This window comes from Vidua macroura, chromosome 6, assembly GCF_024509145.1.
Source record: "Vidua macroura isolate BioBank_ID:100142 chromosome 6, ASM2450914v1, whole genome shotgun sequence".
NCBI classification, from domain to species: domain Eukaryota; kingdom Metazoa; phylum Chordata; class Aves; order Passeriformes; family Viduidae; genus Vidua; species Vidua macroura.
In genome coordinates this window covers 3,364,724-3,388,109 of record NC_071576.1, presented here as the reverse complement: position 1 = coordinate 3,388,109, position 23,386 = coordinate 3,364,724, and the positions used below count along the sequence as shown (strand labels likewise).

Below are 23,386 nucleotides of genomic sequence, written 5' to 3'. Positions count from 1 at the left end.
CCAGAGCACATTTGCATTTATTAACCACCTGCAAAAAGCAGCTGGTACCACAGGCAGCTGCTGGATGAGGCCAAAAAAACCTGTGGATTTCTGTAATGTTTAAATAATTCCTACTTCTGAAAGGGTTTTCTTGTGCCAACACACAACACTAACACCATGCTCTGCAGGGAAGCACTGGGGTGGCTTATGGGGAAGAATTTATTCCCTTCCCATTTAGAAACTATACAAACATCTTCCAGAAGTCTCTTGGCAGAAAAGGATGTCAATGAGATCCTGAGATTGCTTCCAGATCAGTGTTATGCTTCCTAAAGCTGTGATGTGATGTGATGTGATGCATCTGGATGGGGAAATAGATGGATTTCAGAAGGTCTTGGGCAAGCTTTTTCAGCTCTTGGCTTTGCAGCTGTACCCCCAAAACAGCATCTGCAGATGCCACATCACCCTCCCAGGAGAAAAATATATTTAGGATTTTAAACCCCCCAAATACAGGGGGAATTATAGGGAAAAAAAATGGATAAATTGGTTAAAATGCATCACCAGGGCTGAGCATTGGCTCCACATCACCCAGAGCCCTTCTGTGCCTGCTGCCCCCAGCTATGGTCACTCTGCCATGGGGAGAGAATTCACCCTGAATTTGCTGTAGGAAAAACACTGATTTAGGAAATATTTGTGCCCCTCACATGAAGGAGACATGCAGGAGAAGGGCCAAGGAGGACTGAGGTTAATTGTCCCCCTTCAGGAGGCCAAGGGCTGCTCTGCTAATCCAGCTCTTACAGGGTGTGTGCAGCCACTGGTACCCAGCAGTGCTTGCTCCACCCTGCACACAAGAGGGTATTTTTGGCATAAATCCAGCCCAGATTCCTTCACGAGCAGCAATACCCCTGCAAACTGCTGCTCTTCCATCTTAATTTTATGTCCCCTAATTAGAAGCCGGTGTCAGCTGAAGGAGAAATAACGAACTCCAAAGGATGGCCAGGGACAATTAGAAACCATCCAGTGCACCAGACAAAAATCAGTTCCACTTCTTTCCCTGAGATAACGCAATGCTGGATCCAAGAGGACACCTTTTACTAAGCCAGATTTCTCCTGAACTGTGAGTCAGTTCACACAACCCCTGAGATGCAGCAGGGATAATCCCTCTGCAAAGGATGCTGCAAGTCCCCAGCTCTCTGAAACCACCCCAGCTACTCTGGGGACCAGACTGAGATGATTTAAGGGCTCTTAGCACTGGCCTAACTTTAGTGTCTGCTTTTTATTGCTGATAATGTGGTTTCTTGCAAACCCTCTAAGCCATTTCCATCAGCCCTAAAAAGGCTGAGAATCCTGGGATGGTACCCCTCTTTTACTCTCTAATCCCCCAGGAGATTAATAAATGCCCATATTTATTATATTTATTAATAATATTTATTAATTGCTGCTTGTGGTCACTCCCTCAGCTTCTTGAAATAAGAGGATGTAGCTAATTATTTCCAAAGCATCAGTTTATTGTAGGTCCTGCCCTGAATTTGACCATTCTGCATGCTTTTTGGATGGTCCAAGGTGAATCCAGGGCTGCTCCTGGCTAAAATGAATGGTCCATGTGGGCTTTAACTTCAGCAGAAGAAAACCAAGTGTGAGTTTATCACCTTAAACTCGTGCCTCCTTTTCTTTTACTACAAAAATATTAAGCTTTCATTTAAAAAGGAAATCTAAAATGTTATTCTGGGCCAAGACAAGCTCCCAGGAGGTGGGTGGGCACGGCTGCCTCTCTGAGTGCTGCGAGCTGGGCAAACAAAGAGGGGAAACCACCGCTCCAAAGGGCATCCCACGCTGGCACACAGATTCCCTCTGGCTTTCAAGCGTGCCCCACTTCTGGTTTAGAAGTGTTTTCCTGCCCTTTAGGGCTGCAAGACTCTACACAGGCACTGCCTGGTCCAGCTCCTTCCAAACTGGTGTCCAGTGGGCCAGGGGTGGGAGCAGATCATGGTTTTCTCTGGAATAAGTGGGCTGGTGTTGCCCCTTTGCTCAGCTCTGAGCAGCCAGGGCTGTGCTCAGCCCACACCAGGACCAGGTTTCCTTGCAAGAAACCTCTCCATGATTTCCAGACTGGGATCAAGTTCAGGGTGATATTCCCAGGTTAAAAAAAAAAAAAAAAAAAAAAAAGTAGAGGATGGAGAAGGAGTGAGGGCAACAAAGCTCCCCGTGACAGGAGGCAGCTGCTGACCACGCTGGGAGCATCCCTGTGGGATCACCCCCTCCCCAGGCAAATCTGGATTTATCTCAGACCAAACCCTGGCTGGGCTGGCAGGCACCACAACACACTTATAGAAACTCTGAGGCTGCAAGTGCTCTCACCCCCTGAAGCCTTGGGTTTGGGATTTTTTTTTCCTCCCCCTCTCTTCCCTTTTGAAGTGGTGCTGCCTATTTTGGGAGGCAAGGGCTGATTTCAAGAGGGTTTTTGTTCGCTGAGGACCATGTGGAACAGCGTCAGACATTTGTGTTGTGGTTTCTCAGGGTTTTGGGCCAATTTTTTTCAGCCTGAGAAGGGAAAAGCCACCCATTCCTGTAATTAGAGCTGAGAAATTGGGCTCTACAGGCAGACCTTCCTCCACACAGCATGGGACAGCTGACAAGGTGCTCACTCTCCCTCTGGCCTTTGTGAAATCTGGCTTAGATTTCACCTTTCTCCTTGAAAGGAGACACGTGTGAGAGTTTCCAGTGAGAACCAAACCCACCACTGGGAGTATTCAGAATGTCTCCAGTCCCCACCATGCCCCTGACACCCAAAGGAGCAGCACAGGCTCCCTACATCAGGTTACAATTCCAAATAACATCCTCCCTGTGCTTGCAGAAAGGAAAAAGCACTGCAAGGTGCATACTGAACTCTTTGGGAACTTCTTTTAGTTTTTTTTTAGTCTAGAAATGGCACTTTTTGGCTGCAAAGTTGTTTATGGTGCATCCTCAGGCAGCGTCTGATCACATACAGCTCCTTTCCTGGTCTGTTGGTACCTGGAACAGCAGCCTGACCCCAAAAAGTGGGGATGTTTTTAATCCACACAAGGTTTTGTGCAGCCTGGAAGCTCCCCCAGGGAGAGGGAACATTGAGCACCCCCCTGACAAAGCAAACCCCAAGTTCAACTCAGTCCTCCCCTCTGCCTCCTCCTTGCTATCCCAGTCACGACACATCCTCTCCTCCAGGAAGGCTTCCCCGTGCTGGCAGACCAATGCCCAGGGCTTTTCCAACTTTTCTTTGCCCAGAACCCTTGGAAAGAGCTGCCAGTGGGTCACACTGCCCAGCTGGCACCCAGCCTCCTTCCTGGGCACCTCATTCACCCGCTCCCCACGCTGCCCCAGGCAGCTCCAGCACAGCCAGAGCAGAACCTGGTGGAACATTTTTCGGCTCAACATCCCCTAACCCTTGGAGTCTCTTGTTTGTGCCTTTTTTTCTTTAATCTCTCTGTGTTCTGTGGCTGTGACTTCAACTGTGTTTGTAGGAGCTGGATAATCCATGTCCTGGCCTCTGAACCACGGGCTGATCTAACCCATGAAGGGGTGAAATTCAGGGTCCTAAATGCAAGAAGCCACTGGGGAAAAGGAGAATAATGGTATTAGGAAATCAGTGGTACTAACCCCTGCATCAAGAGAAAAACCCCATACAAGCAGAGTGCTGCCTCGAGCAGAGAGATGGGAAGAAGCACAGACTGCAGAAAAGGCTGTCAAGCAAACCTTTTTTAAGAAATGGTGTTTTTAAACGCAGTTTCCTGTTGAAGAAACTGGACAGAGAAACAATAACCCCTTTGTTGCTGCTCTCTCCGAGCAGCGCATGCGAGGCCCCATCCAGGCTCAGCGGGGAAGGAACCCTCACAGGGGCTTTTGAAATTCCCTGCATGGCACAAACACACGTGGACCTGCTGTTTGGCTCCAGCAGGAGCTGCTGTGGCTGTTATTTACTCATTTGTGTGGCAGCAGGAGCGGGGCTGCATCTAAAGATGTGTAAATTCAGACCCCGGTGGCTCCAGCAATCCGACGGGATGCGTTTCTGGAAGGAAGCCCAGCTTGTCTCACCAAGCAGCAGGAGCTCAGGAGCTGCTTTCAAGCTCCTTCACAGAATCCTGGGATGCTTTGGGTTGGGAGGGACCTTAAAGAACATCCAGTCCCACCCCCTGCCATGGGCAGGGACCCCTTCCACTGTCCCAGGGTGTTCCAAGGCCCATCAAACCTGGCCTGGAACACTTCCAGGGATCCAGGGGCAGCCACAGCTTCTCTGGGCACCCTGTGCCAGGGCCTCAGCACCCTCACAGCCAAGAATTTCTTCTTAAAATTAATCTATATTTCCCCTCTTTTAATTTAAAACTTATTTTAAATAAGTTTTAAAATTTACTACAAATTTAAAGATTTCCCCGTTGTCCTGTCACTATCAGCCCATGTAAGAAATCCCTTTCCCTCTTCTTTATGAGCCCCTTCCAAGTACTGACAGGCCCTTGCTTCCCACTGGAGCATCCAGCAAGGTGGGAGCAAGACAGAATAGATGTGAATCCAACCAGGATTTAACTCACAGACAAAAGAATGCATGGAATGGTGGTTCAGGGAGGTGGGAATGGGTGGGGATGGAGGATTAGGGGTATGTGGCAAGGAGGTGCTGCCCTAAACCAAGGAGTCTCTTGGGGTAAACACTATGCCCCAATGTCCAGGCCAATAAATGCATTTTTTCTTCTAAACTTATACACAAACTACAGAAAATCACTGTTTGTCCCTGGGGAATCCCAGTCCATTAACATCAAATGCTGCTGTGCTGAACCAAGCCTCCCTAATTATCCCAGAAAATAGCTTTTGCTATGGGCTCCTGGGAGAAATTCCTCCCCTGGCTCACGAATGAAACCAGATAAACAGCACTGGGATGCAGAAACTCTCCTTCCCAACGTCCTTTTCCACCCAAAAGGGATGTCCAAGAACATTTTCTTTGCTCAAGTAGCAGCCAGGGCTCCCCACTGCCTCAATCCCTGGTCTGAGGAGCCTCTCCCTGCTGAGATTTCCACCAGCATCAGCTTCCACCACACTCCAGATGGAGAAACCCATCCACCACTTTTACAGCCATGGAGAATGTGCATCCTTCACACAGCAAGGTGCAACCTGTGGAAAACTGGGAGTGAGAAACAAACAGCCCTAAACCAGTCAAGTGAAAGGGCTCTGGAAAGTGAAATCTCTGGAATTGCCCCAAGAAACTGGGATCCAGTAATCCCCAGAGTCATTAGAAAGCTGTGGAGTGAGAGCAGGGAGGCAGGGTGTCTTTAGCAGTGACAAAATCCATGAGGACAATGAGAGTCTCACGTGATGTACATGCCACTGTCATCACCCAGACTGAAACAGACCTGCAGCCTTTTCCATCCTTGCCAACTCATTTTGGATTTTCCCCTCCCTTACCTCTTTTTAGCCACTTTCACTCATTCAAAAAAGCCACCTACTCCCCCCTCTCTTGTAGGCACCATGGCACAAATTTTGCAAGAGAAATTCCTCAGTGTTTCAACCTTCCTCTGGCCTCCACCTCTTGGGGACTCACACAGCCCATCCTGAGCACCTTCCCCTTCCACCTGGGCTGGCCATGTCTTATTCCTTCTCTTTCAAAAGCACAAAATCTTACCAGCTCCAGGAGAAAAGAGAAGCCTCCTGGGTCTCCAAGGCCACCAAGGGGCAAACACAGTGTCCAGCTCCCCCCATGAGAAGATGCAAAAGATGGGACACCCCATGGAAGGGGGAATGGTTTCTCACTGACAGAGGGCAGGGTCAAATTGGATATTGGGAAGAAATTCTTCCCTGTGAGGGTGTGAGGCCCTGGCACAGGGTGCCCAGAGCAGCTGTGGCTGCCCCTGGATCCCTGGAAGTGTTTCAGTCTAGGCTGGACAGGGCTTGGAGCAACCTGGGATAATGGAAAGTGTCCCTGCCCATGGCAGGGGGTGGAACTGGATGTTCTTTAAGGTCCCTTCCAACACAAATCAGTCTGGAATTCTAAAATTCTGTGACTCCCAAATCCTGAGCCCTGCAATTCTCCCCAGCAATCCCCAGCAGCAACGGGACAGCCATGGCTGGTATTATAAACCAAGTATTAATTCCTTCCCATTACTGCTCCAAATTAGCTCAGCTCAGCTTTCCACCTCCTCTACATACCCACAACAGATGCATCCTAAAAATCTGCCTTCATCATCCTCCAAAACATTCCTGATTGCTCAGATATTGCCTCGCATTCGAGTTATGGCACAGATCCCTGCGCCAGCTAACACGAGACCGCATGGCTCAGCAAACAGGGGGGACTATGGTTACAAGAAAACATCAAATCAGAACCACCAGCCTGAAATAAAATTGCATAACGGATGGGAACAGCAAAACTTGAGGGGAAAATAAAACAAAATTTAGAAAAAAAACCCCAAAAAAACAGCTTCAAGGCTGCCAAAACTGAGCCATTGATTACAGTGCATTTGATCCATTTGCATGCAGAGAGCTTTGCTTTGGAGCCGAGATGGAAACAGTCTTAATATAGCTGGGGAGAAAATATCCTCCTTGCACTCTCCTAACTGCACTTTGATAGGAAGCAGCCACAGAGCAGATGGTGCCTATATATAATCACCAGACCTATTATCCCAGCCTCTTTTAGTAATTTGAAGGATGTGATAACCACAAGGAGAGCAGCAAATATTCCCCCTCCCTCCCTCCCTTCCCCTGCTAATTAAAATATCGAAAAAAAAAAAAAGAAAAAAAAAAAAGAAAAAAGAAGAAAAAAAAAAGAAAGAAAGGGGGAGGAAGCTATAATTATGGTAACGAATAAAAGAATTTCCAAATGAAGTAAATAACTATTTTGTGCACCGCTCCTTTAAACCAGAAGTCAAAAGTTAATTAAACAGCAGTGTGTTACTGAGTCAGGAGAACACAGCAAGTCCCGGTGCTGTCGGGAAGGAGACTGGAGATGCTCCAGATGAATCCAAACCACAGCACTCCCATCCCTCCTCCGTGCCCTCCTGCCACTTCTCTGCAGATGCTGTGTGATGGTGGGGGGAAGGAGAGCTCATCTCTTTCCATTCCTCTACTTGCCAAAGCCCGGGGTTGCACAAATTCAAAGGATGAGCAACGGGAAGGGGATTCTCTCCAGGGGTTTCTTGCTGCATGAAGATGCTCAGGAAAGCATCACAAATGTGATTTTAGTGATGCTTTGAGAGAAGGCTGGGGAATGGTGGTGTTGGGATGAGGTCACGGAGAAGCAAGAAAGGTTTGAGGAGGGAATTACTCATATGTCCTTAACAGATGTAAGTTAATAGTGGAGGTGCTGAGGAACATCCCTGGCTCCCAGACAGAGCCCTCAGTCCCCTGCTGATGGCTCCAGGGGTGATACAAAGTGCAGAGAGGAACCCAGAGGTGCTCGTGGGGTGATGGGAAAAGCAAAGCTTCCCTCGGGAGAGCACCAAGCTCCCATGCACTGAGTGACCACAGCGTGCCGTGGTCTGTGCCTGTATCTGACAGGCACCAGGGCAGCTGCAAAAATACACCCAGGTCTAGGAGGGTCCATCCATCAACAAAACCTCCCAGAGAGAGGAGACTGCTGAGGGGTCTGAGAGAATTACTGGGGCTGTCTGACTGCTCCACAACCCAGAGAGCATCAATCAGCTGCCCTGGCAGCTTCTGCGCCACTTCCAGGTCAGAAGCAGCATTCATTGGTGACAGGAATCCCAGGGACTGCAGGATACACACAAAACCCTTGCTGCTGCTTCCTAACATCCATCCCCAAGACACCCAGACTGCTGTAAGGAAAGTGGAGGTGGCATCAAAGCCACAAGATTCAATCTCCCCCCATCCCAGCTTGCACGTCAAGGATAGTGTCCTACCCTCCCATCAAGGGACAAGCAACACATCAACAGCAAACCACAGCAGGCATTCCCTGCCCTGAGCACCTACAGCTGGTGATTGCACTGGGATTTCACAAGCTGAGAGGGTGGGAACATCCCTGGGTGCTGCTGAAATAGAGATTCCCAAATTAGGTGGCCTCGTTCCAGCCAGGAAGCTGCAGAGCTGCTCTGTATGTGAATGTGGGAGCAGTGCTCTGTAAGAGCACAGAATCACAGAGGATGCACAGCTGGAAGAGACCCAAAAGGATCATTCAATCCAGGTCCTGGCCTTGCACAGGACATCCCAAGAATCCCATCCTGTGCCTGGGAGTGTTTAAATACTCCTTGAAATCTGTCAGGCTTGGGGCTGTGACCACTTTCCTGGGAAGCCTATTCCAGTGCCCAGCCACCCTCTGGGGGAACAGCCTTTTCCTGATACCCAACCTAAACCTCCCCTGACACAGCTTCACACTGTTTCCATGTGTGAGTACAGACCAAACCTTGCATAAAGCAGGTCTGGAGGAAGGAACTGTGTGATCCCAGAGGACACATGTGTGACATGCCCACTTTGGGGACAGCCACATGTCTCTGGCTGGCACTCAGTGCTCCCTCTCCTCCTCCCCATCCATGCACACCAACCACCACCTGCTCCATGGCTTCCCCAACCCAGGGCTTACCCAAACCCAGCGTTTGCAAGGGCTAAGGCAGCCCAGAGCACATCTCTGAGGTGTCATGAGGGCTGGTTTAGGAGCGCTTACATGTGCCTCTACTGACCACACATGGTTATGAGCCATCCTGCTGCAAGTCACCACTGAGCCCAGCCTCGAGGTCTGCTCTCCTCTTTCCTTTTGGAGACCTTTTGGTGACATCTCTGCCTCCAAGCATCGTGGCTGATGAGGGGTCAAGCAGAGCCACAAGATCCATCCTGCTGCCCATGTGAAAATCCACTTGCCAGAGCACACCCATGGGAAATGTGTTCCCTTCAGTGCCTACTCACTCTGCTTGGCAAGCAGGGATCCCTCACTTGCTCCACACCCTGCTACAGCAGGACCAGCACATCCCAAAAGCTGTAGGCTGCACATATGCCCCGTGTTGTCACTCGTTCCCACCTGAGAGCAGAGTGGGCACGGCAGTGAGGACCCTGCTCTGTCTCTGTGCTATCTGATGCCTCAGGTGACATCAGCTCTGCCCTGCTAACCCCATCCCCTCAGAGCCATCTGCATCCCCACAGAGCTATCCATACCCTCCCTGAGCCACACATATTCCCCCAGAGCCATCCACATCCTGCCAGAGGCACTGGAATCCCCCTTGAGCCACCCGTGTCTCCCAGAGCCACCCACATCCCCCAGGGCCACCTGCATGCCCTGAGAGCCAACAGCTGCTGGTAAGAGACTTCTGCCCCATTGCTGCAGGATGGGCAACCCTATGAGCAAAGCTACCTGTGATCTGCAAGTTCCAAATGAACAAAACAGGAGAATCACTCTTCCAGATATCCTGAGCTCAGTGCTCTTCAGTGGCTGATGGGTTACTCTAAGTCACCTTGTGAATCTGTCTTTTTTTGCCTTCCCAATGCAGGCTATGATGTTTGGAAGACAAGAAATAGGCTGATGAGCTTTGGGTGTCAGGCTGGAAACCCTGTGGAGATGACTGAAGGTGGGACCTCAGCATCACATGGACCTTTGTCACTCAGCCAAAGACACAGTGAGAAAAGAGATCCTTTGGGAGCAAAGAAGTGAAGGGAATGCGCCAAACAGGCTCAAAGGAGGATCCAAACGAGCAGGAGCAGATGACCTGAAGTTTCAGGGTTAGAACAGGAAGGGACACTGGCTGTGAAGCACACTCAAGAGCAGGGGCAGATCTTTCCCAGATCTTTTCTTGCTGACACCTCAAAAGGGCATCGCTCTCGTTCTCCACCACCACTTCCAGTGCTTGGTGGCCTCCAGGGTGAGGTGGGGGACCACTCATCTCGCTGGCTGAGTGATGGTCTGCAGCCCAGGGACAAAGAGCTTTGAATTTATAGAGGGGACAGAAAATCTGTATCTGCTGTTCAGTGCTGGAGTAGAAGATTACAGATGGACTTGATGATCTTAAAAGTCTTTCCCAACCTAAGTGATTCTACATTGTTCTCACTCCTGTTTGCTGCTCTATTGATGTACATGGATTTCAGCAAATAACTCTGCTCACACCTGATCTTCTCATACAACAGTTCTGATTTCAAGCTACAGGATTAGCAAGATTTTGTAGCACTGGGAACCTGACAAAGTGTGAGACTTCTGGAAGTGTTCTCTGCCCATTGTGCGTGACACTAGAGGGCATGAGCAAGACAACAAATGCCCTTGTCTGCCACCACTGAGAAGCTCAAGTGTAATAAAGGCCAACGAGCTTTTCTCAGTCTATCAGTAAAAGAGAAAAAAAGCAGACGTGAGAGGTGTCCCCAGCTGGCAGGATGAGTGCCAGGGTGCCAAGTCTCAGCAAGGCCAACTGAGCAACGATTTTCTGAAGGCAATTCCAAAAGCTAATCCACCTCTGGCAAGAACAGGACATTTGTTTGCTTCACTGCTGTAACCTCACTAAGACTTTTTCATTTTCTCATGACATGTTTTGCTAAGTCTGCATGGGAGGAAATGTCTGTTCCCCCGTGTGAGGCAAACACAGGCTGAGGACACACAATGCACTCCCTTCAGTTGCTGCTGAAACCTACACAGAGGAAAACGACTTTGAAGCTGCCCATCAACCCAACACAGATCAGGGTTAAAACTGGCAGGTATCCCATTACCAGCTCAGTTTGGACACCAGGTATGGCATCAGGGCTGTCTCCAGTGGTAGGCAGCAGGGTAGGGGAGGAAGAGTCAGGAAACCCACACTCTGCTCATGGCAAGAGCTTTCTTGGTGTCGTTTGTTCCACCTCAATTCCCTGATGACTTGGGGAGAGCTCCAGCACGCTCATCTGCCCTCTCACTGGGGATTCCATACCTGGAACAAATGTTGGCAAAATCCTGCAGCAAGCCATGTCACACACACATGTTCTGACACACAGCAGCTGCAGATCTGCCTGTAGGGCAGGATCACAGAAACACAGAATTGTTTGGGTGGGAAGGGACCTTAGAGATCATCTAGTGCAATCTCTTGCCGTGGGCAGGGACACCTTCCACTATCCCAGGTTGCTCCAAGCCCTGCCCAATCTGGCCTTGGACACTTCCAGGGGCAGCCACAGCTTCTCTGGGCAACCAGTGCCTCACAGGGAAGAACTTCTTCCCAATATCCAGTTTAACCCTGCTCTCTGTCAGTTTGAACCTGGGATGGGGTGCATGGAAGGAAGAACCCTGATTTACTTCTCTTCAGCTCTAGGACAAGCTGGAGATTTTTCTTTTTCAGGACAAGAAATTTGTACAGGTGAGTACTTCTCCTCCCTTGCTCTGCTTGCTCTCCTTCTCCTTGTAGACAAAAACCACCAGTTTTCTGGCAGAGGCTCCCATGGGAAGGGTGTAGCAGGCCTGAGCACCCGGCATCTTTCCCATTTGTGCAGGAGAGGAAGGGTGGCTCCAGACTGGCAAGAGCTTTGCTGGGCCAAGGACCTCTCTGCTCCCTCTCAGGGGAACCCAGGCAGTGCAGTGACACTGAAACACCAGAGTGCAACATCCCTCCAGTAGGAACACTGTGCCTGGGATTCCTGCTCTGCAGGAAGGTCTCTGACTGTATCTGTCCCTCACTGACCTGTGACTTTATGGTCCAGATGAGACCAGTGCATCTGCAATCCTCCTCCTCAGCACAGCTAACGACAGACCCTCCTTTGCCTCTGCACAGATTCCCTTCCAAGAGGGTGGAAAACACAGGGCTAAGCTGTGCTTCCATCTGACAGCAAATCCTGCCGTGCCATCAGACCGCACTTGGGTGGAGCCAGTCACAGGGGAAGGGAAGGAGCTGGAGCCCCCACTCCAGAAGCTGTTGGCAGCTTTGAAAACAAGCTGCTTTCTTCTGTCCCTTCAGAGTTTCCAGGCCGTGTCTCCATCACAAAGGCGTTGTGCAACCCCAACATTTTGCAACTGCTGCCTGACCTGGCCACAGAGCCAGGGCTCCAGGCTTCACCCCGTCCCCCACGCCGGAGCAGCTCCAGCCTCTTCCCTGCCTGTGCTCCCGAGCTCATGCCAAGGCTGTCTGGACTCCTAGCATGCTAAAGCTTGGTTTAAAGTTGCATCCCAAGCTTTGCAGGAATTGCTGATGCAGTGGATGGGAAGGAGCACATGAACATCACAGAATCCCAGAATGGTTTGGGTTGGAAGGGACCTTAAAGCCCATCTGGTTCCACTCCCCTGCCATGGGCTGGACACCTTCCATTAGACCAGACTGAAGGCTCATCCAGCTTGGCCTTGAGCACTTCCAAGGATGAGACAGACACAGAGACACAGCTTCTCTGGGCCAACTTCCATTGTTTGGGGTGAGTCCATATCCTCTGATAACTCCAGACCCAAATTCATCACTTAGAACACTGGTCCCACTCCTGGAGCATCGTTAGTGTGGCAAATCCAGAGTGACTCCTTCAGAACATTCCAGACTTGCCTCCTGTAACATCTCCTCAAGCCTTGGCTAAACCCTTGCTAACCCCTGTCAGTGCAGTTATGGGAGAGCTGGAGACAAACCAATCCTGAACCAAATCTCAAAACTGGAGTCTAGATCGAGTCAAAGTCAAGGACAGCACAAAGCAAAACATCACATGAGCTTCAGCCACCCGTATGTAAGCCCTGTGCCATGACAGCATTAAATCTCATTGTGCCACAGCACCAGAAGAACGTAGCTCAGGCAAGATCACCACATCACTGTTCTGAAAAAGACTTTGCCCCATTTTGGTGTCAGGAACAGGCAGTGCCTTTGCAGGCATGGGTCAGGGAAGGTTGTGCCCTGCAGGTTGTTGCTGGATTAAAGCCTCTGCACAGATAAACACCTCTGAGTAAGAGGGAGAACTTAAAACTAATAACAACACTAAAACCTAAACAAACACTAAGGAGCTGAGGGCTTTGCTTTGGAATAAAAGATTAATAAACATATCGATTGAGTCAAGGGGCTGGGACAAAGGCTGACAGCCGTGTTTATTTTTTAGCATCTATCTGTGGACTTACCAGGCTTTTGCCCAAGCCAAATATTGTGTTAAGGAAGTTTATGAACTGACACATGAAGTGTGGTTGGGTCACCTCCAGCTCAGCCCACGGTTGTCTGAGCATGGTGCCACCAAAATATGTCTGCAGGAGTTACAACAGCTTAACACGTGGGCCCAAACTATCACTAGCAGAGGGTGATGCAGCCAAGCAAGTGGCAGAGATTGAGGAGGAATTCAAGCAGAAGACTGGGTAAAGTGTAGGGCTGTTGGCAGACCCACAGGTGCTCCTGTCCCAGCTGCTGCTGAACACACTGAATTCAGAGAGAATTTAGGGAAAAAACCTGCAGCAGCTCAGGCACTGCTGAGTAGTTCAGCTACTGCCTCAGTTTTGGCATCCTGTGCCAGTACTTGGGGTCCACAGTGGGCAAGGGGTAGGTCAATGCTTCTGCTGAGAGCTAAGTCTGAGCACAGAAAGGCCCAAAAATCCACCAAGGGGTTTGTGGGGAGAGTCTTTCAAAACCTAACGCATCTTGCAAAGCTCCAGCCATTGTCAGTGATCAACCTGCTGCACCCACCACACCTCCCTGCTTCCAGATCCTGACACGAGGAGCCAGACCCCTTCTGAAGCCTCTGTTTCCAGGGTGTGCAAAGCCTCTGAACCACCAGGCATGCAAAAACCACACGGAAAACCCCCCAAAAGATAATCCTTGGAGAGGTTTAACAGACCGACTGCAAGTAGATTCATGGGGTTTTTCTCACCCTGCCTCCTTGTCAGACCCTTCTCATGCAGCTCAGTCACCCAGGAGCAGCTTCATAGCACAGGGTCTGGCCCTCAGAGAAGCTGAACATCACACAGTCCCACAGCAGCAGGAGCTGGGGGCTTCACAGACAGGGGATTGGATGGGAATGATTAGGTTTAGAGTCTGTGGAGAAGCTGAGACCTTCTGCTAAATCCCCACCTGCCTGCAAGGATGGACACAGGAGGGGAAGGGACCAGGGTGCTACAGCAATAAACCCAGAGCTGTGTTTCATATCACTGTTGATTTGAAACTCTACTTTAAAAAAAAGCAATTCCTACAGGAGAGAGAAAAGCCCAGAAGCCTTAAGTGACCATTTTAAAGCTTTTAGCTATTTAATTGTGGCTTTCCACACTCTGATACAGAAACCAGGGCTGCTGCCACAAGAAGCCTCTCCTCCCCAAAGTGCTCTCTGCATCCCTGATTTCTAGGAGATGCTGATAAAGCATCTTGGAGAGACTTCTGAATATCTCAGAGTGAAGGAGGACATGCAGCCCTGCAGGTGACATGGTGGCAGTCACCCAAAGGTGTGACAGCCCTCCACAGAGCAAGAGGGTGTGCAGGGGAGCTTTTGAATCCCACTGAAAAGATGCTTCATTCCTGCTCTCCCAAAGAAGGCTCACAGGTATCAATGGCTGCTTTGAACAGCAGATAAAGCTGCACTACAGCTTCACACAAAAACCAGTCATGGAGCTCTCCATGTGTCCAAGCCTTGGGTTTGGGCTCTGCACCATCCATCAAGACCTGGCAAGGTCTCTGTGGGAGAAGAACCACCCAGCTCTCCTAGAAAACACTGAGGACTGTCCATCTAACTCCTCAATCACCACCAGCTTCACGCCTCTGCCCTGAAAATACAAGGGAACGTTTTTCAGATACCCTGAAGCTGGTGGATTCCAGCTCTGCTTCCAAAACTTTTTCCTGCACTCAGGGTCCCAATCCCATTTCTCCTCAGTAAGTCCTCAGCACACTTCTGGACTGGCCTCAAGGCCCCCAGCTCACTTTTGGACATGAAGCTTCAGTTTCCTGCTTGCTTTAGCCACTCTTGAAACATGAACTGTAAACCTACACAAAGCTGCATGAAGCACATGGGGGTCCCTTCAGTAATGCACATTTTTTGCTCTAACTTTTTCTTACTCTTTGCTGTTTTCCCCTCCTCTCCAGCTCCCAGGTCTTTAAAATCCCACAGCACTAGAGGAAAAAAAAAAAAAAAAAAAAACCAAAACAACACGGCAAGCAGGAAATAAAAAAAGCAGGTGAGGAAAGGAAAAAGAAAAAAAAAAAAAAAAAAAAGGCATTTTCCATGGCCCAGATGAGTTTAGCCCCTCTGCTAACCACGCCAAAGCTGCAATTCCTAGTGGGATGGGGGGGACTGTCCCCAGAGCCTCCCGTGGCTACTCACTGGTGCTTGTGCTAGTGCCGATGGTGTTGATGGTGGTGGGGACGGAGGAGGAGGAGTAGAGGGGCAGGTGGCCGTTCTCGCAGGCCAGGCTTTTGTCCTGCCAGCTGGAGGCGCTGACGCTGATGCCGGAGTCCCGAGAGTTCTGCCACCCGTTGAGTTTGTCGTCGGAGTTCTGTCTTTGGTGATAGTAGTGAGCCTGCCCGTAGTCCACCGAGTCCGAGCGGCCGCGGCCCTGCCCGCCGAAGCCCCCCGACGTGCGGTCCTCCAGGTGGTTGAGCCACATGGCCAGGGCGCTCCTGTCCTCCAGGGAGGTGGCGGGGTGTATCAAGGCGTAGGACAGCAGCTGCCTGCTCTCCTCGATGTGCTGGTTGTGCTCGATCGAGTGCGCCAGGATTTTGGGCAAGAGTTTCATGTACTCGACTTTCGCCTCGATGTTGCCGGGCTTCAGTAAAGGCAGGTGGGTTAACAAGAGGGAGATCGCTTTATCCTTGGATTCCTGTTGCCACTGGTTAATGATTCCTGTTGAAGGAATAAGGAGGGGTAGGGGGGAAAAAAAGGAGGTTAATGAGGAATTGAAAAAAAAGAGATAATAAAGAAATAACCGAGCTGTGGCAGGGTAAATACAACATGCCGAAGGGATTTCCACGTGTGTGGTTCCACAGCGTGAGCATCTCCCTGGCAAAGGGGGTTACCACCCTCCACAACCATTGTCAGGGCAAAGCGTGCCAAACTGGACACCAAAAGTTACCAGATGCCCCTAAAAATCACTGAAAAAAACCAAACTACACCCAACTCTATGTGGGAAATGCATGTATAGCCATTTTCCAACTCTACTGCTGTTGCTCTTATTTTGGGGCAAAATCACGATTTGGCCAAAACTTTTCATATTGTTGCAGATTACAGAAAATACTACACAAAAGCACTCAGTGGATAAAGCTAACCTTTCAAAAGAACTTGGCTGGAAAATTGAAAAGGTCAAGATTCAAAGGGGATAACGCAGGAGAGAACCACAGAGGGAAGAAGCTTTCCAGCAGGAACATAATCATCCAATCAGGGTGTTGGTGCATCCACCAGCCCCAAAGGAAAGGGGAAAGGAGGGAAGGGCTCAGCTGAAGCAGCCCCAAAGCTCCTGTTGCTCTGTTAGATCACAGCAAATAGGAGAGGTTTCAGAAGACAAAGGAAAAAAAAAAGAAAAAAGAAACCTATGGGTTAGATTTAAATATGCAGAAGGAAAAGTCAGGGAATTACAAACTGGTCACTTAACTCGAACTCCTGGAAAACTGATGGAACAAATAATGAAACAACCTATTTGTAAGCACTTAGAAGATAACAAGATGATAAGTGACTGCCGACACCCATTTGTCAAGAGCAATTTGATTTCCTTCTGTGACAGAGCAACTGGCCTGTGAATAGCTGGAGGAACAGGCAGTGCTGTATATCTTGATATTCATTAGGTGCTGCTGCACATGGCTCCCTCAGCAGCACAGCAGAGAGAAACTGCTCTAATGTGGGCACACAACTCATCCGAAAAACATATGGAGGGAGCTGGTGCTGCTGATTCACTGTCAGACTGGGAGGATGTGCTGGGCAAGGAGACCTGTCCTGGGCCTGGCAGCACCCAGAATGTCATTGGTGATAGGGGTGATGTGATAAATGTGATCAACATGCAGGTATTGTGCTAAAAGAAAGAAGAACACGCCAGGAAACTGGACTAGAGGTCACACAGTGTTGAGGATTCGAAGGGGTGGCATGAAGCTGTGTCAGGGGAGGTTTAGGCTGGAGATCAGGAAAAGGTTCTTCCCCCAGAGGGTGGTGGGGCACTGACCAGGCTCCCCAAGGATTGGTCACAGCACCAGCCTGCCAGAGCTCCAGGAGAATTTGGACAATGCTTTCAAGCACAGGATGGGATTGCTGGAGTGTCCTGTGCAGGGTCAGGAGCTGGGACTCAATGGCCCTTGTGGGTCCCCTTCCAGCTTAGGATATTCTATGCTTCTATGAGATTTGGAGAGAGGTGAAAAACATCTGCATTAAGCAGGTGCAAACATCTGCATGCAGGTGGGAACAAAGGGCTGTGCAGCACGAGGTGGGCAAGAGGCTGGCTTGGGAAGCACCACATCAGTCAGATACCACGCTGCACAGGAAAGCTGCACCAGCCAGCCTGACACCTGGCTGAGAGGTGAACACTGGCATGGACGAGCTGCTCTCCACATCTGCTGCTGCCCGGGGAAACGGTGGAGTCACCATCTCTGGAGGGATTTAACAGCCGTGAGGATGTGGCCCTTGGGGACAGGGGTCAGCGGTGGCCTTGGCAGAGCTGGGGGAATGGTTGAACTCAATGGTCTTGGAGGGCTTTTCCAACCTAAACAATTCCATGATTCTGTGACTTGAACTGCAGCAAAGATGAATGAGGTTGGACATGATGAAACTGCCCTCCGTAGGGCAGGATGGCCTAGGACATTGTGGGATCTCCATCACCAGAGGTTTCTCTGAAGAGCTGACACAAACTCTGAACACCTACCAAATCAACCCAGACCAGCCAACTGACACTTCCCAGCCCCAGGGCAGTCTCTCCTCCAGTGTTGACCAAACCCCTCTGTAAAGCTTTCAAACTTCCAGCCCTGTCTTAGGCTGTGCTACAGGAGCCACAACTGAACTGCGTGGTGGAGAACACTCCCTTCCTGCTTGCTTTAAACACAGTGCCCAAAACTTCATCGGGTGAAATGCTGAAAACATCCCCCAAAGCTTTCCATTCTCTCTCCCTGTCTGCTGTCTTCAATGCACTCCAGACAGGAAGCTGCTCTAAATCACTGATTATCCCTATAGCCTCTGTGTGCTTTTGAGCTAGGGTAACTGAACCCACACCACCGAAATGCAGATCCAGATCTCCATCTGTAGGATCATTCATCAGGTTGCTCTTGGAAAGGCACAAGAGCAAACCAATATCCAGCTCAGGATATTCTGTGACCCAGGAATTGGACTCTACGATCCATGTGGGTCCCCTCCACCTCAGGATATTCCATGATTCTATGATTCTGCATGACCCATGCTGCCAGCCAGCAGCTAACCCAACCCTCCCACCACCCCTGAGCCAGAAGAGGGCTGTTAAAGCAGCACCTTCTCCCACTTAGGACCGAACTCTGCCCATCAGTTTCCTGACACAACTGCGGTGGTGAGCAGCACTCACCCCTCCAGATTCACCCTCCCAGTTCCAAGGCATGCAAGTGTTTTAATAGGAAGCCACTAGATGGCTTGCTGGAAACGCTGGAGACTCTCCCTGGAACTTTCTGCACTGGTATTTACTTCTCCACAGAGCTCCCCCTCCTCCAGAGCCACTTCCTGAGCCAGCCACAGCGTGCCCCGAACTGTCCTGTGCAGAAAGGAGCAAGGGACACGACATGGCACAGCTTTGGTGGAGAAGGAACTGCTGTATTGCAGCAGAGGGGACTTTTGGTACTCTGGGTGTGCTCCTTTGCCCGTGGGAATGCTGTGAGGTTGTTTTGGTGCTAAAAAAATGGGATTTGGGAGAGCAACACTCAGCATAAGTGATGCTGTAAAGGATACATGAATGTAGCGGGACTCAAGGCCCACCAGAGCATATCCATATTTTCCATATGCAGATGTCCCTGCTCCAGGCAAGGCTTCCTGTTGGGATGAATCTGATTTATCTGTTCTCTCTCTCTTAGTCAGCTGCCTGGTGAGTTGAAAACATGTCTTATTTTCTCCCATCCTCCTGCAGAGAGGGATGTCACACCCCGATATTTTATCATTGCTCTCGTGGTGGTTCAGCAGCACTTTCAGGCTGGCACAGCCAAACCCCAGCCTGGCACCAGCTGGGATTCTGTAGCAGCTCAGATAAACTGAGAAATCAAAGATCATTTAAAAAAAGGCCTGCAATGCACTGCTCAAAGAAGTTGGTGCCACTTAAACACAGGAGCAAAATACACATAGAAAAAGCCGAGTCTGGTGTAAACTGGGTGCAGGAGAGGAGGAGGAGGAGGAGGATGAGGGAGGCAGGTGGCAGCTGAGTTCCTCCTCCTCACATGGGGGAGAGCTGAGCATGAAGGTCCCCACTGGGGAAACACAGGATGGCGCCAGAGCTGCTACTTGGGAACTTTGCCTTGGACCTCCAAGAGATTTGGGGGTTTAAACCACAACCCCAAAAGATGGAGCACTGACCCAGAAGCCTGTGGCTGATGAAGGGCTGGGCGCCTCTGCCCAGGCAGGAGCTGGTCTCCTTCTCAGCCAGCAGCAGGATGTGCACAATTAAACAAAAAATGGAAAATAATTAGATCTGAAAGAGGTTTGGCTCTCTCTGAGATGGGGCGGAAGGTCAGGCTTAATCCTATCTGCCGGAAAACAGAGGGATCTGGAGAGGGCAGTGCAGGAGAGGGAAAGCTGGAGCTGCCTGTGGGCAGGGGGAGAGGGGTTGGCAACACTCCACAGTCCCTCTCCACGCTCTCCCTGAACACAGGAGCCCCCACTTCAGCCCCTCACCTGCTCCCATGCACTCCTGGCCATCTGGGATCTCTCATCCTTTATTGCCAGAACAAGCACCCTGGGGCAGCTGAGATTAGGATGTGTTTTGGGATCCCACATCCCAGGGTGCTGACACGATAGCTGTGGTGGGTCACAGGCACTAATCACATGACAGCCTCATTAGTTCCCCTGGATGCTGCTTCAGGGATGCCTGGTGCTTCCCATCACACGGGAATTCACTGCTCTGTGGAATGTCACAGCTACTGGCAAATCTGAGCACAGAGAGAGAGCCCCAAAGTTAAGAGTCCCCCCCTTGCTGCCTTGAAATCCCCCAAAATTCCTGTCCTGCCCACTGCTGCCATTGAACTGCCATCTCCTTTTGGAGATGAGGTAAGGTAACAACTGAGCAGCCCTGCACTGGGAAGGGAAGGGAGCTGCTGGTACCCCCGAAGCAGAAAATGCCAATTTTTATTACAGGACATTTTCTTGGATGAGAAGCTGAATGAAGGTGGGATGTGAAACTACCTTCTACTGAAGGATTACTTAACTGACAGGATTTTGCTGCTAGACAGCCCAGCTGATGCATGTGCAGCATGCCTGTGGATAAACCCAGCTCCAAATATAGCTGGGTCCTGCTTCCAAGACTGAAACCTGTGCTTGTGCTATGAATAGGACCAACACCATCCCCAAAACTGGGGCTTTCTGGCTGGAAAAAGAGGTGAAGTCTGTCAGTTTATTAAGCTATTAAGGGATTTCTCTGTCACAAATCTGCTTAATCACTGCTGGATCCCTGCAAATTGTTAACTGCCCCATGTCCAGTGGTGATGGATTCACCTCTAACACTGCACTGCACGAGGGACCTTCCTGCCTTTACTCTGAACCTGAGGGATGAAGGGGTTATTTCAACCACCAGCAATGCTCATGATGTCCTGGAAACAGTCACAGTTTTCCAAAAGTAAAGCCAGACCAGATGGACAAAGGCAGGACAGACACAGTCCCTGCAAAACACAACACGAGTAGCACACTGGTGCCTGCATTTACAAACCCTGAAGGACCAAACTGCAGGGGTTTAATTCTAGTTTTGATTTTTGTGAACAGACTTCTGGGCCAGAAGATTCCAGTTTAAAAACACCACCCCTGCTGAGAGGGATGGCCAAGAGCAGCTGTCAGCACAGGAAAAGAAAGTGTGGGTCTCACCAGGTGACATGTCTTCAAGGAACAACAATAGTGCCAAGTAACTCTCAAGCACTTGAAGGAACCCAAAAAACAACCAAACCCATCCAAGATAAACCATTTTGTTTTGAAAGCAGAAATTGGGTTCTCCTCCTGTTACAATATACAGCTTATTTCACAGTGAAGCACAACCCAAGTGAAGTGTTCAGAGAAGCCCACGGAGATGCTCTGAGGGCTGGAGCCCCTCTGCTCTGGAGCCAGGCTGGGAGAGCTGGGAATGTCCACCTGGAGAGGAGAAGGCTCCAGGGAGAGCTCAGAGCCCCTGGCAGGGCCTGAAGGGGCTCCAGGAGAGCTGGAGAGGGACTGGGGACAAGGGATGGAGGGACAGGAGCCAGGGAATGGCTCCCATTGCCGAGGGCAGGGATGGATGGGAGATTGGGAATTGGGAATTCCTGGCTGGGAGGGTGGTGAGGTCCTGGCAGAGGGTGCCCAGAGAAGCTGTGGCTGTCCCTGGATCCCTGGATGTGTCCAAGGCCAGGCTGGACAGGGCTTGGAGCAGCCTGGGACAGTGGAAGATGGCCCTGCCCATGGCAGGGGGTTGGAACGAGGTGGTCCTCAAGGTCCCTTCCAATCCAAACCATTCCAGGATTCCATGAATTTGCTGATTGTGATTTTGGTGAAGGGAGAGAGATGAGTGATGTGTAACTTATGAAACAGACAACAGCTTATCCAGAGCAACAAGGACACCAATTTAAAGACTAGAAGTGTTTTAAAAACTGCCCAAGGATCTTCCAAGTGACAAAGAGGATATTCACATGGGAGGTTTGGTATCATTGCCCCTCAGTGCTAAGTCAGTGCACTTAAGGGCTCCTGTTGTCAGCAAATTGCTCTTAAATTACTGTTTTATTATGCCTTGTTTTCAGTTTTCCATAAAAAGTTCTCAAAAGCCCATTCAGATAATTTGCCCAAGCAAGAAATGACTAAGAGGGATTCATAGGATCATTAAGGTTGGAAAAGACCTCTAAGATCACTGAGTCCAACCATTAACCAGATGCTCAAATCTGAAGGGCACCCTCCCAGCACCTTCCCAGAAGGGCTGAAATAAATTGCACTCCCAGATGTGTTTGGGGAGAAAAAACAGGATTTTGTACTAAGAGTTTAGGCTGGGATCCTTGATCTTGTGAAGTGACATACTGCAGCATTAGGGACTGGAGAGAGGAACTGGGTGCTCCTGGATGGCAATCAAGCCTTTCTGGGGATGGACAACACCGAGGTTCTTCATGTCTTGGATGGCCAACAGCAAAAGAGAAATCCAATCCATGCTTAGGCAGCTGGCAACTGCTTCCAGTGAGCCTGGGATCAGTGGCCAAAGAGCAAGAGATGGCTATTTCTGGGTTTGCAGGAAGGTTTTTCAAGAGGCTTCCTCAGCAGCTCCCAGAAGAGGCTCCCATTGTTCGCGGTTTCCTGGATTATGAATGCGAAACTGAATCTGGGTGATGGGCAGAGCTATGTGGAGGGCACCCACTTTTTATTGTCAGAGGCAGAAAAATCAGCACCTGGACTCGTCCTGCTGTGCAAAGACCCAGCAACACAGCACCACCCACCAGCTTCTGCACACATCCATGGGAGATGCTGCACTTCCATCAAAATCCCCCAAATCTGTGGCAAACGAGGTCATCTCCAGTCAGCCCTGGGAACTCACACCTATTCCAGCTGCCTGGATGCCTTCACCAGGGCTAAAGGGGGTCAAGAAACCTGACCCTGCATATGAACAAACCTAGCAACCTCTGCTTGGCCACATCATCATCTCCCAGTGAGTGACCATCATCAGACAAACCTGAATTCTATGTCTACTTGTTCCAGTTTCTCCCAAGCATTTGTTTGCCTTCATTTCCAGTTGAATTTATCTGCTTTATGCTTGAATTCATCTGACTTCAGATTCTGAACTAGATGATCTTTAAGGTTCCTCCCAACCCAAACCATTCAGTGGTTCTCTGAGCAGGGTGGAGAAACCACACCCCACCTCACACAGGGCAATTTGCTGCAAAGACGAAGCAGAAGAGCAAAAAAAATCAAGAGATTTCACCCACAAGTCTGAATTTGCACCAAGTGTATCAACCAAGGGCAGGTTGCTGCCAGTCCCAGCCTTCCCACACCTGGGTTTACTGGTCTGTGAGATGGTCCAGCCCCCCACCACCCATCACAGAAATCCACTTTCCAACAGTACTGCAGACACAAACCTCTGCCCTGGCTCCTGCTGCAGCAGCTCGACTGAAGGTGAAGCACAAAGTGTTTCCAGCTGAAGGGGTTTAAATTATTATTTGCAGTAATTAGCACCTGCACGTTGACCCTGTCACAATACTTTGTTTGGGCAATTTTATATCATTCCCTTTGTAAATCAGCCTCACTCAAAAGGCCAACATTAAGGAAAACAAAGCAAGAACCCCGTTGGAAACACTCTGTACCCCATCCAGAGTACATCAATACCTTCACTGTTAAACCTGGCAGCCTTCTTCCTCCACCAGAGGCCAAATAATCAGAATTTCAGCATGTGCCTCCTCGTTTTTGCAACCGACGCTAATTAAAAGGAAAAACATCTCAA

At 49.9% G+C, this 23,386-nt stretch overlaps 1 protein-coding gene across 4 annotated transcripts in view; it reads right to left on the bottom strand.

Moving 5' to 3' along the window:
* SAMD4A (sterile alpha motif domain containing 4A) overlaps window positions 1-23,386 on the bottom strand; it is a 98,477-nt gene that overhangs the window by 21,976 nt on the left and 53,115 nt on the right. For all 4 annotated transcript variants that reach the window (XM_053980293.1, XM_053980296.1, XM_053980295.1 and 1 more), the window contains exon 3: window positions 15,136-15,654. In XM_053980293.1, coding sequence (XP_053836268.1) covers window positions 15,136-15,654 — 519 coding nt within the window. The remainder of the gene's footprint in view (window positions 1-15,135; window positions 15,655-23,386) is intronic.